Source organism: Anguilla rostrata, unplaced genomic scaffold (assembly GCF_018555375.3).
Source record: "Anguilla rostrata isolate EN2019 unplaced genomic scaffold, ASM1855537v3 scaf1136, whole genome shotgun sequence".
Lineage (NCBI taxonomy): Eukaryota > Metazoa > Chordata > Actinopteri > Anguilliformes > Anguillidae > Anguilla > Anguilla rostrata.
The window spans coordinates 2,082-19,189 of NW_026986467.1; the positions used below are offsets into that span (position 1 = coordinate 2,082).

At 39.0% G+C, this 17,108-nt stretch overlaps 1 protein-coding gene and 1 long non-coding RNA gene across 2 annotated transcripts; both read left to right on the forward strand.

The window, feature by feature from the left end:
- Window positions 1-5,202: 5,202 nt before the first annotated feature.
- Window positions 5,203-11,104, forward strand: LOC135247198 (B-cell receptor CD22-like; the record flags this gene model as incomplete). Its single annotated transcript, XM_064320511.1, has 9 exons — window positions 5,203-5,451; window positions 5,554-5,772; window positions 6,303-6,518; window positions 7,417-7,680; window positions 8,021-8,291; window positions 9,184-9,273; window positions 9,554-9,632; window positions 9,855-9,906; window positions 10,353-11,104. Coding segments are annotated over 4 exons (731 nt in total), but the record flags the coding sequence as incomplete, so codon positions are not given.
- Window positions 11,105-14,139: 3,035 nt separating this feature from the next.
- On the forward strand, window positions 14,140-16,842 carry LOC135247197 (uncharacterized). The gene is made up of 3 exons (XR_010328124.1): window positions 14,140-14,501; window positions 15,419-15,679; window positions 16,592-16,842. It is a non-coding gene; the product is annotated as an uncharacterized LOC135247197 (long non-coding RNA).
- Window positions 16,843-17,108: the final 266 nt, after the last annotated feature.

Below are 17,108 nucleotides of genomic sequence, written 5' to 3' on the forward strand. Positions count from 1 at the left end.
TTCAGGTGTTCTGAGCCAGAGGGGATGGAGAGTGACTTACACCCCTGAGAGAATCTGTGCCTTAAAGGGGTCTTCAGTAGACATGAGCTGCACTTACTCATATCCCACATCTCACACAGTGCAGAAAACATTCTGGGTTATTTATGACTGTGTAACCCACCTAAACGTCACTTAGCAGTAGGTAAATATTTCCGGGTTAAAGCTAGGTTCGTAAGGAGAGGTTATGAATGATGAGATGGACACAATGAACAACCGGAGCCAGAAAGCAAGTGCAAAATGGTTAGAACTGTATTAAAGAAAGTGCAATGACAACATGTAAAGCCAGCATTTACTTATCACATTCAACCACATTAATTTGTCTTCACATCAATGTCCTGAGTGTTGAAACTGTATTCACTGTCTATTAAGTTCTGAATGTCTTCTGTTCAGTCTGGTTTAGTTCAACTTAGTTAGTTTCAAGTCAGTTTTGTTGGTTGGGTGCAACCTTTTTAAAAAAATAAAGTGTCAAATAAAATTATGTAATTTCTCAATCACAATCCTACCACACCAGAGTGGGGCTGGGAGAAACAAGGGGTATCAGGGGGTCTTTCCTCAAGTGGATGAAGATGAACCAAGTTGGTCAAGTTGGTCGGCTTGCCATCTCCCTCGTCAGGGAGAGAATCCTAGGTTCACAGGTTTCTTCTAGGGTATCCAAAAAACCCAGCTTGTATGATAACAGGCTATTATAACAACTGCATACTTTGCTCAATCTTAGTTCTTTTCTTTAAGGCACCATTGTAACCTCAAAAGTGTAAAAGTGTTACCAATAAACCAAACAGTACTCTTTATAAATGATCATCAGTACAGTTTCCTTTTATCAAATATTCTATCGCTCTTTAACCATTTATCATGAATTATGATCAAGGTATTTTCCGTGTAACTATAGCAAATAATTTTTAAACCATGAACTCAATATAAATATATGGCAATAAACCTTTAACAATCAAGTAAATCATTAGTTGATTGTAAAATCATTTAAATGCATGTGAACTAACCCTCTTGCATTGTCATGCACAATGGAAGATATGGCTACATCATATAGGCTACACCACTGTAGTGCACTTGCTAAGTGCTAGTGTATGGTTTCTAACAGTACTGCATTAGCTAACTCCAACACAAGGTTATTACAGGGCACATTCATATTGGGATGGCAGGTATGCCATCCCGCCAAGTTACGCCTTGGCGGGGGCATGCCCCATACCTATACAGCACCGAGAGTTTGGCACTTTTCAGGGTTCCCCACAGAAATAACCACAACAGCCACAGACACTCAGCCCTTAAAAACATTAAATTCTGTACATTCTGACCCCATTTCAACAAACAGAATTCATAAACAACTTCACATGTCCACACAATAAAGCTCCAAACTAAGGGGATTTTGCGTTTTCTCCTTCTTCTTCTTCTTCTTCTCTTTCTTCTTCTTCTTCTTCTTCTTCTCATTCTTATTTTTCCTGCCGCCTATCCCACTAACAACATGTCTCCCCATTGGACATTTCACTGACACCAGCCAAATCTTCACCTACACGACCCAATCAAAAACGCGCATACACACGCAAAATACCCTACCTTTCTACTCTGAAACATTTCCAGTTTAAACAGCTAGTCCGCCTGTGGTCTTGAGAACACGGAGTCGTAGGTTCAAGCCCAGCTAGGAACGTGTTTCTTTAACCTGCTTCGACCCTCACTAATTATTGTCTACTACTTATCAATTATTGCTTTTGCACCATATCTACCCGCCGTTCACCGTTCAGTTATTAACCGGCTACAATATTGCTAAGCCATATGGATTCAACGGGAGCTCTTCTGTGCTTACTGGCCTGTGTTCTTCTTTAAAACCACCGGCACGTTTGCTAATGATATGTCACGCATAGCTATGGCATGGTGCTGCACTAACGAAGTCACAGACTGGTAAACCTCCGGTTTAAGGCTTGAATCCCGACTCGCCCTCAGGCAGATCATTTCCTCTTTTACACTAACGTTTTCTTACGGTTATATTTGCTTTACCAAAACTCACTCACGGCCACCCATATGCATTTCATGACGGCAAATGTATTCCTTGTATTAAAAAGTTACACCAGTTCACCGCTGTGCCATTTCTACTAACTATATTTCTTCACTTGGCTACCGTACAAAACCTTCTTATCAGCAAACGCCACGTTTCTACATTCATGTTACCTCGCCCTGTTCTCTATCTAGCCACATAGGCTACAAACAATTACTACGTATGTATGTTTTGCAACTCCGCAATCTAAACAGCTAGTCCACCTGTGGCCTAGTGGGCAAGGTTACAGTCTTGGGAACACGGGTCCGTAGGTTCAAGCCCAGCTAGGAACACGTTTCTTTAACCTGCTTCGACCCTCACTAATAATTGTCTACTACTTATCAATTATTGCTTTTGCACCATATCTACCCGCCGTTCACCGTTCAGTTATTAACCGGCAACAATATTGCGAAGCCATATGCATTATCACTTACCGTCTGTACGTTCAGTTATTAACCGGCTACAATATTGCTAATCCATATGGATTCAACGGGAGCTCTTCTGTGCTTACTGGCCTGTGTTCTTCTTTAAAACCACCGGCAGGTTTGCTAATGATATTTCACGCATTGCATAGCTATGACATGGTGCTGCACTAACGAAGTCAGACTGGTAAACCTCCGGTTTAAGGCTTGAATTTCTACATTTCTACGTTTCTACATTCATGTTACCTCGCCCTGTTCTCTATCTAGCCACATAGGCTACATACAATTACTACGTATGTACGTTCTGCAAATCCGCATTAAAACATTACATTTAAAATCACGATTCACTCATAAGTATAACTACTAGCACTGAACATGAGAAAAACACATTCGTGCAATAGATTGCACACGTTATTTAACCCTCCACTTAAACAACTAACGTTAAATACAGACTGTTATATACCGTTTGATAAGGAAACTAAGCTCGCTCATGGTCACTTCATTTACTTCGCACTATAGTCTGTGATCATGTCAACCTTCACCTACGTGCCCATTGTGCTAAAAAACATATTGTTTCAACTACGCAATTTCATCATTTCGCCTAATTTATCTCACACTTGCTATTTTCTCATATGCAAAGCCTGCTGGGACATATGCGTCTGCTCCTATTCTCCACTATCAACTTTTCCGGTTCTAGCTTAACAAAACAGCAAAGAGGATTCCTACCTGCAGATAAGCCTATCAAAATGCCTTATAAACCTTACAAACACTAAAAGTGCATCTTCACGAAATAACAGACAACGGAGCAGGACAGAAGGGTACACAAGTTGCGACCTAGGCAGCTCTAATTCTACGGGCTTGCTGATTCTTTTGTCAATCAAGGCTCGTTGGATGCCCGTCAAATCCGTGAGTAGCCTACATAGCTACACTGGCCATATTTCACCTTTTCTGATGCGTTTACAATTACGCCACCGCACTATTTGTCACAGCCACTGTTTTACATATATAGCAAACCGAAACTGCTAAACGTACACGCTCATCAGACTGTACAAATTCACACAATGATAGCCATAATCCACAACCGTTTCTTACAGGGTCACTTCGCATTTCTCACTCTCGTAATAAAACGCTTTGCAAAAAGAAATGATATCTCATAAAAAATACACGTTTTCAACGTACAAAAATGCCAAGTTACTCAAAAGTATTGATATCAAAATGACGCCAAGTTACGGTACTACAAACAATATAGGCTATCTTGCCTCACCGAAATTTAATAACATGTATTCCAAAGCAATGCTACCCAATATTTCCTCAATTCTTTCAAGTCACTTGGCCCTGTGTGTATATATGCGTGCAGTACATGGACAGGCCAAACATATGTGTGGATGGCTTTCTCACAGTCATGATTGATTGAATAGGCATCTATATGTCCAATTTGTATTGGTATGTATGTATTTTGGTGGTCAGCCTTTCTGTTGCGTGAATGATTGTATGTTTCTTGGTATAAATGTCTGTTCGTAAATGTGAATGTAACATGCTGCGAGGCAAATGTCCCCATGCGATAAATAAGTTCTCTATGTATGTATGTACAATATGTATTTTACATGTATTTATTGTACGTTGCAAATATACAATCACTTGTACATTTAGTCAAATTCAGTTCAGAAGCAAGTATAAACATATGTTTTCTGGAGAAATATGCTTCCTGTAGTGACTGACCAGCAGTTTTCTACATGAATTTCAATGTGTTCCATGAGGCAATACGAAATATTTGACACTTTGATCTGACACAACGTTTGCATGACATTGTAATATGGTAAGATTACAAAACACAGGGCCAAGTGACTTGAAAGAATTGAGGAAATATTGGGTAGCATTGCTTTGGAATAGCCTACATGTTATTAAATTTCGGTGAGGCAAGATAGCCTATATTGTTTGTAGTACCGTAACTTGGCGTCATTTTGATATCAATACTTTTGAGTAACTTGGCATTTTTGTACGTTGAAAACGTGTTTTTTATGAGATACATATTACATGGCACATTCATACACGTATGATAGAACTACTATAACAGTGCCATTCACGCTTTCAAATAGCAACATTCAACTTTATGTGAGAGAAACTCAATAGCTATACATACCACGTGTGGCTAATGCTATTTTCAAGGAAACGCGGAGTTAATAACACACGTGTGGCTGCTACAATGGCGATACTTTAGCTAAATTTAAAATATAAACTCACCGAGATCCCAAAGGAAGAAACGGAAGTGTGCAAACTGAAAAATATTAAATGCCACGTGTGGCGAACGCTATTTTCAATGAACACGGAGTTAATACCACACGTCTTGCTGCTACAGTTACGATACTTTGGTAAAATTTAATATTTAAACTCACCAAGATCCCAAGGAAGTGTGCGATCTGGAAAATATTTGGTCCCTGTGTCATTTAAGGAGCTGCTCTTTAAGTTTACTGCTTAAATTAATTATTATGATTTTCTACTTCTGATCGTCTTTTTCTCTCTCCCGTTCTCCCCTCTTGCTGAGCACTCTCTCCTGTGCGACAGACAGTCTCAACCAAGTACTTGGGAGTGGGCGGTGCTAACTATTTTCCAGAATAATTTTAAGACATTACTACCTGTTACAGCCAGAGACTGTAAAAAAATACCCGTTAGGTAGGGAGACTCTCTTCCTTAAAGCTACAGGACCCTTTAAAGCGTTGCTATTTTTTCTAACGTGTTACAACTGGAACAGTAAACAGGAGGGTAAAGACCTGTCCAATGTCCCAGAGTACTCTGACCGTGTGGAGTACCTGGGGAATAAGAACAGTGACTGCACTTTTAGAATAAACCAGCTGAGAGAAAGTGATTCAGCAATATATCGCTTCAAGTTCCTGACCGACCGTTATGGTGGAACATATATTGGTCATTCTGGAGTCTCGTTGACAGTTACAGGTAATTATAAACTTTCTGTTTATACTATTAACTGGCAGTACTCCTAGTTATTTTCTAATAGAAACAGAATGGTCTTTTTATCATGTTGATTCTTGTGTGCAGGTCTTCAGGTGAAAGTGACAGAGAATGAGGCACAGAGTGTAACACTGACCTGTAGCAGCACCTGTACTTTGAGTGGCAGCCCTACCTTTACCTGGTACAAGAATGGAAAAGTTGTGCCCTATGAGTGTAAATACTTCCTCAATGTAGCCAGCACTGATGATACAGATTTCTACTCCTGTGCTACAGGAGGAGTCACTTCCCCTGCAGTCAATGTGAAATGTGAGTGTCTGCCCACCTTCTGTTTTACTGGGAAATAATGCATGCAGGGCCGGCCCGAGGCATAAGCGAACTAAGCGGCTGCTTAGGTACGGTATTCATCCCCTATCGCAAAACCAGCGGTAGTAATTTAAAACGGAATGACAACCAAATATTTCATAACAACGTAACTCATTTTGAAAAAGCGATGATGCAGTTGAACATTAATGTACCTTTATAAGACATGAGAACAGGGCAGAAGAGCAACCTGCAGATAGTGATTAGGAAATGGAAATTATTGTGTTTACAAACGATGTCGGATCAAGGTAATCCTAAAATGCCCTCATTGGAAATATTGCATTTGAATAACAGCCGTCAAACAAAATGTCATTATAATACACATTTGTAATTGTCCATTCTATCCTTACAGATATATGAGAATGTTTAATGTGTGAATTTTTTATTTAAATATGATTTTTTTAAAATTTAATTCACAATGAACTTGCATTTACTTTGAACTGCACAGTAAAACTGCAGGACCTTTTCTCTATCAGATGCTCCTAAAAACACCTCAGTATCAGTGAGCCCCTCTGGTGAAATAGTGGAGGGCAGTTCAGTGACTCTGACCTGCAGCAGTGATGCCAACCCACCAGTGCACAGATACGCCTGGTATAAGAATAATAGAGCTGTATCCTCAGAGACAGGAGTTCCAGAGCACAGTTACACCATTAAAACCATCACACTGCAGGATATAAATCTCAAAGTGCTGTGTGAGTAATTCTGTACTGTCGTTTAGAATGGCTTGGATGGGCAGCATCTTCAGTGAAAATAGCCAATGCACATAATTCTAAATGTTGCAGCCTGTCTGTTAAAGCTGAAAAGGGGAAGAACATGCAGTCAGATTATAATGCCTTATCCAAAAACCTCTGATATCTGTTTGGCTAGGCTCTATACCTACATTTCCATTGTAGTAATACAGTGTAGCATTCGGCCCGCCCAAGAAGCGGATTGGCCTGTCCAACCATGCTGTCCAAGCACAACATCGTACATCTCTGTATAGTGCAAAGGCGTAAGGTGCTACATTGCCAGATGATAAAAGACGCAGGCATGTCTGAATTGTCTTGTGCCTTCTTTGTTTGCGCATTGCGCAACATTGCGCAGCATTGCTTTGGAATATCGCTTCTTTAATTTCGGTGAGGCAAGATATCCTATATAGTTTGTAGTACAGTAACTTGGCATCATTTCGATATCAATACTTTTAATGGCAGGCCTAGATTGAGCCAGTTTGAATGAATGAGTTATAGGCAGTGCTTTGCATGTGTGAGTAACTTGCCATTTTTGTGCATTGAAAACGTGTTTTTTATGAGATAATACAATGCCCTGTAGTTGGCGGTATCACCCTTTATCTGCCACCAAGTAATTTTTAAAAGAGGAGGGAATGACTGCATGTGTTCACCACGTTATGCCAGCCAATCCAGAGAACAAGCATTCCATTATCAGACAGATTGAGATTTTGGGGTCTCAGTTGACTTCAACCTTTAATCGAAATGAAATGCTGGACCATTTACAGTAATATGCATTCATACATTTATTGTGGGTGCTGTACAATGTGGAATTTTGTTGAATAACTCAGTATATTGTGTTATTGTATTTCTTCTTCTCACTCAGGTGTAAAGGTTGAAATGAAGTCTTACATAAGGAGAGAGGGAGAGTGAGTGACACAAACCTGTAAAATCACCTGCACTGACCTGACTGGCAGCCAAACATTCATCTGGTACAAGAATGGACAATCTCAGTTTTACACCGCCCAGAAATATGAAAATCATAACTACCTTCAGTTTAAAGCCAGCAGTGGAGATGCAGGCAGCTACTCCTGTGCAGTAAGAGGCCATGAGAATCTCCTGTCCCCAGCAGTGACTCTCGGTGTGAGATGTGAGTATTTGAAGACAAACTCATGCATTTAACTTTACTGAGCGTCATTTGTTACTAATTTTGAAAAGCGGTGATGCAGTTGTACTATAATGTACCTTTAAAAGACATGAGAACTGGGCAGAAGAGCAACCTGCAGATAATGATTAGGAAATGGAAGTTATTATGTTTAGAAACAATATCGGATTAAGTTAATTCTAAAAATTGAAAGAAAGATGGCATTGCAATAATAGCAGTCAAACAAAATGACATATTGGAAACATTGAGGAAAAGGAAACATACTTTAACTGAGGTAAGTGTGAGATCTATATAAAACTGCAGGACCTGTTATTTTCTCTTTCAGATCCTCCTCAGAGCATCTTATTATCAGTGCACCCCTCTGGTGAAATAGTGGGGGGCAGTTCAGTGACTCTGACCTGCAGCAGTGATGCCAACCCACCAGTGCAGAACTACACCTGGTTTAAGAATAACAGAGCTGTATCCTCAGAGACAGGAGGACCAGTAGAGTTACACCATTAAAAGCATCACACTGCAGGATGCAGGAGAATACACCTGTCAGGCAGGGAATGGGATTGGGACAAACAGATCTCCTCCTAAACGTCTTGATGTGCAGTGTGAGTATATCAGTGCATCTCAGCTTCAGACACACAGAGCAGAGAGTCAGTATCTCTTGAGTGTCTTTGGGTAACTACACAGCAGTAAGACACTGAGTAAAGCAGTCTCACTGACCAGTGGAGGAGAATGATGAGCCTGATCATAATGACATGTCTTACATCTGTAAAGCCAGTAGTCGTTTTGCCAGAGGTGGCCAATCCAGGTTCAGAAAGTAAAAGTTCATCCCAGGATTTTGTTACAGCCACCTGGATTTGCTAATGAGCACCATTCTTCAGCCAGGAGGTAGAGCTAAATCAGCTGGGTTCAGAGTTTAGGGTTGGATGAAATACACGGCAGGATTTTTACTTTCCTACACTGGAATGTCCACCTCTGCATTTTGCATTTGCACAGCACAGGGAAAAAAAGTATCACATGTAGCAGTTGAACTTTAACAAAATTAAGTTATCATTATTAATGAACACGCTAAAAATGATTATATCTGAATACTGCTGTCACTATTGAAACTTGTCTATCTGGTGACGTTTACCAGAACCCTAAAAAAGCTACAGTATATCCAGTTCATGACACAGGGGGAAATGACACACAGTGTGAGATTCCAGCTCCATTATAAACTTTAAAATAAATAAATAAATAAAATAAAAAATGTAAAACATTTTTCTATTGATTTCAGATGCTCCCAAGAACACAAGGCATTGGGACTATTTATAAAAAGGGCAGTACTTTATACATCGGATCATCTGATGGATGTAAATGCCCCCAAATTTTTCAGTCTGCTGGAGTACAGAACAAAAACAACAAAAATTGTATCACTGTCCTGATACTTTTCCAACTTATATCAATGTATTCACACAGAGATAAAATAAACATTATATATTCAAACTTTATGTTTAGTGCCATCCTGGAGCAGAGCACAGCAATACTGCTTGGCTCAGAACACTCATGGAGCTCAGACCTCTACTTCTGTGTCAGACAATATAAAAGGTGAGTAACACGTAATGTACAGTAACACCTCTATCGTTTTGAAGAAGGGTGATTGTTCCTGTTTCACTATCTTTTACAGATTGCTTGCATATTTGATCACCGATATCTAGTTCGTTTGCTGGTTGACACTCCTAACTCATTTAATTGTGATTTAATTGATTTTCTTTGTGTTGCATTGACCTTCCTACCTTTATGCATGCACTTATTTTACACGACTCTGGATTGTAGTCTCTGCTATATAAATGTTAATTGAAATGCTATATCTGTTTATTTATAGCAGGAGATAAGACAGTGCTCGTATGGACAGTTGTTGGAATCTCTGTGGCTTTAACACTCTTTACTGTCATGGTGTGCACAAGGTAAATGTTTGCAATGCAAAAGCATCTGGGTACCAATCATCACTGAGAAGACATGATTATAGAAATTCACCATTAGATATCAGAGAGATATACAGTATATTTACTAATTTACCATTTAATTCAGAGGAACAGGAAGTAATGCTAAGACAGAATGTCATTCGGGATGGCTGATCCACAGCTCCTGAAGGTCTGTTACTCACCCCCCCCCTTCCCCCTTTTCAGCAGGAAGAAGAGCACCAACAGAGAGAGAGGGAGGAGCAGACGCTCTCGTACTGTAAGTAACAAGTTCCCACCTGGATATTCTCATCGTTATAACCGTACCAGCCGTTCAGAAAAGCAAAGGACAGTTCTGTGTACAGGCTGTATTTTTATGAAACTACAAAGTCAGTAGGTCTGTGCTGAGCAGAAGACACAAAGCACAGCTCCTTATTTTTATTGGTTAAAACTATTGAGGAATATTCCCCATTTAACTCTCAATATGTTGTACTTGTATCTGTGGATATTATTTAGTATGATTTTTTAACATGTGAAAAATATACTTCTGTAATGTAAATTCTTCAAGTGATTCTGTGATATATGATCCACTAAGTCAAGAAAGGAATCCATGCAATCCTTGGATAGGGAATGCAAGGGACTGTGTGGCCACTCTGATTCCCTTTTAACAGTGCAACTGGAGGCGCACTTATGTGTGACTGTGTCTCTTCCTGTGTCTCACCTCAGAGCAGAGCCTTCAGAGAGTGACAAACGCAGCCAGCGACACAAACTCTGTGCTTCAGAGAGCTGACGAGGCCTCAGTGTGGGAATAAAACACACAGAGGAGAGAATCTGCAGAGAATGAGAAATGGTGGAGATCAGGGTGAAAGAGTCTCTTTTTGTCTTTAACTTTACAGAACTGCTGTCTGTTTCTGCTATCTTATCCAATTTATAAAGAGCTGCTGGTGGAGGATTTTTCCCGAAGTACTGTAACCCTGCTGCAACATGCATGTTCATGTAACCCTGCTGCAACATGCATGTTCATGTAGCCCTGCTGCAACATGCATGTTCATGCAACCCTATGCAACATGCTCCTGTGACACCGTTACACGTTTATATAACTCTGTTACACACACGCTCATAACTCATGTACATTCGCATGTATTCTCTCACATTGAATGGGAAGATTATAAAGCAGATTAATGCAGATTATAATCTCCAAACTCACGTCACTTTTAAAAGCAAGGTCCAATATCTTTTAAAACAGTGTTTTAGCTTTACATTGCCTTGTTGTATTGACCTCATTTTTACTTTCTGTCTGGTTAGCTGTTTGAAATAATGCATCTTTGTGTTTGTTTTCTTTACATACATTGTTTTAGTATGTCTATCAATATATTATGATTTATTTGAGCATTGTAAAGCACTGTGAACCTTGAACCTCTGTTTTGATAAAGATTATCATTATTTTCTTTATATGGCCATCATGTTTTGCCTGCATATCCCCCTCGCCCCCACCCACCAAAAAAAAATAATTAAATAAAAATAAACAAATAAATAAATAAATAAATAAGTTCCATTTTTTTCACATGTGAGGATCCAGTTCAGCTCTGAAATGTGAAAGATACAATAACTAACACAATACCGTACAAGAGGTTGTATGTAGTAAAAGTCATCTTTATGAAATATCAGCATTGAAATTGCAACTAATTATGTGCATGAAGGACCGTATAACAGGCAAAGCAAAACCAAGGTTCTAAAAGGTCGCATGAACATCAACGACAGACACAGTGCTGCACCAGCAGAACTGAACTGAGATGTGAAATGAAATAAAGAATAGAACAGGCTGCAGGAAGTGAGCGGCATTTTAACTTCCTCCACTGTCTGTGGTCAGGGTGGCTCTAGTCTGAAATTAGGAAGCTTCACCCAAGCCGCGCCCGCTCTGCACAAAAGAGCCAAGCAGGGGCACCTCACAGTACCCGCTTTGAGGCCCCAGAGCTGTGATACTTTCACAAAGATAACTGCACCTGTCTGCTCCTTATATCTTTGAAATCTGCGAAAGTAAGTGCAATCTTTATGTTGATCTGGGGGTTATAGGCTAGGCTACTGCAGCAATATGTAGCCATTCACATTGGAACATGGTTCCCTCTATTTTCTGGCTTTTAAACTACTGTTAACATATTTTACACAGCTGTGATGCTCATGTAGCTCTTTAATGTTTTTATATTCATTATTGTGTACCAATATGTCAAATTACACAGTGAAGTTGCATTCTCGTAAAATAATCTTTGTTGTCCATAATTTCATTTTATATTGTCATTCTTCAATGATGCTAAACTGCATGAGCTGCTGCCTGTCTTGGCCAGGACACTCTTGAAAAAGAGATTTTGAATCTCAACGAGACTCTCCTGGTTAAAGTAAAATGTAATAATATTTACAAATGTAAACAATTATTATTCAAGCTATGCATACATCACAGTCAGTCTGCCATGTTCAGAAATATGAGCCTGTCAGCAGGGCCGTTTCAGACAGTTTGAAAACCGTTAAGATCACACCTCCTCTACCAGCGTAAGTGCACGATTTAGCCCTGTTTTATTCTTAATGGCTGTTAACACATTGTTTCATTGAGTAGTAAAATAATGTACATTATTCAATAGAGTGCCTTGATAGAAATTGAGAGAAGACATCTTTGATTTTTACAAGCTTAAATTCATTGCGTTTTTTTAAACAGTGGAGAAATTTAAGTAAAGTGTTGTTGTTCTCTGATCTACGGATTACAGCGAGTGCTTTATTCTGTGCTAATCTAGTGATCCTAATGGAGATCAGTCTCTCTCACTGCTGAAAGGTGGCTATGTGACCAGTGGGGAAAACATGCACAGCATTCGTTAAAACAGTAAATTAGCTTTCTTAAAATTAAAATAATGTAAAACGAAATAATAATAATAAAAAAATAAAAACAAAGATCATTGTTTTCTGAAAGTTAATCTTTATTTTATTACTTTCCATGCTATCTGTTAAATGCTTAATATCAGTGATTTATTTTGTGGAATTTTGGTTATGGCTTAAAAAACAAAAGACATAATATAAGTTATGTTTCTTTATATATATGTTCAGGCCGATGCAGCCATTTTCTAAACAACCTCAACAGTATTTTTGTAAGCCCTTCTCTCTGCCTCAGGTAAACAATTTAGTTACTTCAGTTCTGCTTATTAATGCCAGTTTACAGAGGTTACAATATCTTTAAGAATCTAAAATCTATTTAGAATTACTATGATTTGATTTAACCTGTTTAACTCATTAGATAGGGAAAGCAAAAATTAAAGACATATGTTACAGGAAATGGGAACCTAAATCTTATACACAAGATCACATGAGTTGTTTAGATGCCCATTTGGCAGACATCTTAAACTGTTTTAAGCTACATTTGTATGTTGCATAATCGTTTGTGTTTGTCGTTTGTCCGGTTATATGCTGAGCATGCACTGACGCTTTTGCACAAATGATGTTCCTAACGGATAAATAAAGTTATTTTGAATTTTAATTTGAATTTGGTTTAGGGATTCTAGGCTGATCAGAATCTTTTTTCATTTGTTTTTACCATACATCTGCTTTGAAATGTAGAGCACAGAAATTATCTGAAGTTCCTGTTTATTCACAGCTCTGCAACAGAGATGAGTAGATTTCTTTGGCTTCATGACATGGGCAGAACTGTAAATGAACTGCATTTACTGGTGTGCTCTATTCCTGAAGAAAATGATAGATTTTGCCATCATTTAAACTTTTGTGAGACTAAATTTTATTCTTGAAATAATGTGTGTGTGTGTGCGTGTCTCCTTTGCATAGTCCTCCAGGCCCATGTCTGAAGATATTACAGTCTCATATTTTATTATAGTCTGCGCAGATTATAATCTCCAAACTCAAGTCACTTGTAAAGGTAAGGTCCTAGATGTTTTTAAAACAGTGTTTTAGTACTTAATTTTACATTGCCTTGTTGTATTGATCACATATTTAAGTTTTGTCTGGTTTTAGATATTTTTTAAAGAATGCATATTAATAAAAGTTTTTTCCATGTTTCTTTTTTTTATCCTCTTCTTTTCCAAAAACCCAAAGAAACTTTAAAATTTTTTTAAAGGGAAAATTTTAAAAATTATTTAAAAAAATTTTTTCTACAAATTATTTTGAATCCCAATCCTCTCTGAAGAGGGGGAAAAAAAAACCTTTAAAGTTTTCCTTTTACCCAAAATTAAAAGAACAAGGATGAATAAACTGGCTTATAAAAGAGGGGGCTTTTGATTTCATGTTCATTCTTAAAAGGACACAATTTTCCGGTGCACGTTTTAATAAGCATTTTTTTCATGCAACAAAACATAACAGTTTTCGGCCGAAGGTAATGCAGAAAATTGCCTTTTAAATTTGCTTGTTTGCTACCACATTCTGCAAAGCTAGCTACAAACATGACTTCCTGTACCTGCAAATCTCACATTGATCGGTGGCTACTGCCATCTACTGACATCAGTTAGTATTGGAGCACAAGTACAATTATTGATGTTTTATAGTTTTGGAGTTTTTAGGTGCAGTTGTGTTAAAGTTTTGTTAATTGAATCCCTTATTTGTCATATTGCCAACACATCTGTGTTTTGAAACATTTCTGAGCAGTGTGTTTCTGTGTGTGTGTGTGTGTATGTGTGTATTTGCGTATGTGTGCGCATTTGTGTGTGTGTGTATGAATACATGTGTGCGTGTGTGTACGTGTGTGGATGTGTGTGGGTGCATGTACACGTGTGTGTGTGCATATGTGTTTGTGTGTGCGTGTGTGTGTATGTGCAGGAGAATACTACTGTGAGGCAGAGAATGGGACTGAGACAGACATCACTCCTCCTAACGGTCTTGATGTGCAGTGTGAGTATATCAGTGCATCTCAGCTTCAAACACACAGAGCAGAGAGTCAGTATCTCCTGAGTGTCTTTGGGTAACTTCACAGCAGTAAGACACTGAGTAAAGCAGTCACACTGACCAGTAGAGGAGAAATCAGTTATAATTACATTATCATGCAGTGATGAGCCAGATCATACTGACATGTCTTAGGTAAAACGTGTGGTCATTTTGAGCTTGCAAAGGGCAAAAAAGGTACCACATGCTGCTGTTCAACTTTAAAAAATGAAGTTATCATTATAAATGAAGATGATAAAAAGACATATCTAAATACTTGATTCACTTGATTCTGCTGCGTCATTTTCCAACTACCATAAAAAGCTACAGTATATCCAGTTCATTTTTTAACAAAGCATGACATACTGGGATATTTATTGTAACAGGTTCTGCAGTCCTTTTCCCCACAAACCACACAATCCGTCGTTGTTAGAGGCACCAAGGCTTTATTGTGCCCTCGATACCAAAAACACGGAAATCAAAACAAAACAAAATACAGACGATAAGAACGTGGATTAGATGACATGCCGCTCCCGCGTGCGTCTCTCATTCCAGCACCCCGGTCTCACTGCAGGCAGAGCATATAAACCATTACCAATCAATTGTAACTGCAAACAGGTGTGGTTGTTAGCCAGCTATACTGCTCCCACTCCAACCCGCAGATGGCTCCTTAACCACACCACTCCTCCACATCACATTGTGAGATTTCAGCTCCATTATAAACATTACTTTGAAATAAATGTCTCTACTAGTGTTTTGAGACGCAACACAATGACTGAGAAATTATATGGAATTTAACACATTTTTCTAATGATTTTAGATGCTCCCAAGAACACCTCTGTGTGAATTTTAATTAAAACTGCAAGACCTGTTATTTTCTCTTTCAGATCCTCCGAAGAGTGTCTCAGTGTCAGTGAGCCCCTCTGGTGAAATAGTGGAGGGCAGTTCAGTGACTCTGACCTGCATGAATAATGCCAACCCACCAGTGCAGAAATACACCTGGTATAAGAATAGAGCTGAACTCTCATGGAGAGGATCCAGTTACACCATTAAAAGCATCACACTGCAGAATGCAGGAGAATACTACTGTGCGGCACAGAATGTGATTGGGAGAAACACATCTCCTCTTATACGTCTTGATGTGCAATGTGAGTATTTCAGTGCATCTCAGCTTCAGACACACAGAGAATCAGTATCTCCTGAGTGTCTTTGGGTAACTTCACAGCAGTAAGACACTGAGTAAAGCAGTCACACTGGCCAGTGGAGGAGAAATCAGATATAATTACATTATCATACAGTGATGAGCCTGATCATACTGACATGTCTTAGGTAAAACATGAAGTCATTTTGAGTTTGCAAAGGGCAAAAATGGTATCACATGCTGCTGTTCAACTTTTAAAAATGAAGTTATCATTATTAATGAAGATGCTAAAAAGACATATCTAAATACGGCTGTCACTTTTGAAAACTTGATTCTGCTGTGTCATTTTCCAACTACCATAAAAAGCTACAGTATATCCAGTTCATTTTTTAACAAAGCATGACATACTGGGATATTTATTGTAACAGGTTCTGCAGTCCTTTTCCCCACAAACCACACAATCCGTCGTTGTTAGAGGCACCAAGGCTTTATTGTGCGCTCGATACCAAAAACACAGAAACAAAACAAAACAAAACACTGACGATAAGGACGGGGATTAGATGGCATGCCGCTCCATGCTCTCATTCCAGCACCCCGGTCTCACTGCAGGCAGAGCATATAAACCATTACCAATCAATTGTAATTGCAAACAGGTGTGGTTATTAGCCAGCTGTACTGCTCCCACTCCACCTGTAGATGGCGCCCTAACCACACCACTCCTGCACATCACATTGTGAGATTTCAGCTCCATTATAAACATTACTTTGAAATAAATGTCTCTACTAGTGTGTTGAGATGCAACACAGTGAGTGAGAATATTATGGAATTTAACACATTTTTCTAATGATTTTGATGTTCCCAAGAACATCTCAGTGTGACTTTTAATTCAAACTGCAAGACCTGTTATTTTCTCTTTCAGATCCTCCGAAGAGCGTCTCAGTATCAGTGAGCCCCTCTGGTGAAATAGTGGAGGGCAGTGCAGTGACTCTGACCTGCATGAATAATGCCAACCCACCAGTGCAGAAATACACCTGGTATAAGAATAGAGCTGAACTCTCATGGACAGGATCCAGTTACACCATTAAAAGCATCACACTGCAGGATGCAGGAGAATACTACTGTGCGGCACAGAATGTGATTGGGACAGAACAATCTCCTCCTAAACGTCTAGATGTGCAGTGTGAGTATTTCAGTGCATCTCAGCTTCAGACACACAGAGCAGAGAGTCAGTATCTCCTGAGTGTCTTTGGGTAACTTCACAGCAGTAAGACAGTGAGTAAAGCAGTCACACTGGCCAGTGGAGGAGAAATCAGATATAATTACATTATCATACAGTGATGAGTTGATCATACTGACATGACTTAGGTAAATCGTGAGTCATTTTGAGTTTGCAAAGGGCAAAAAAGGTACCACATGCTGTGGTCAACTTTAAAAAA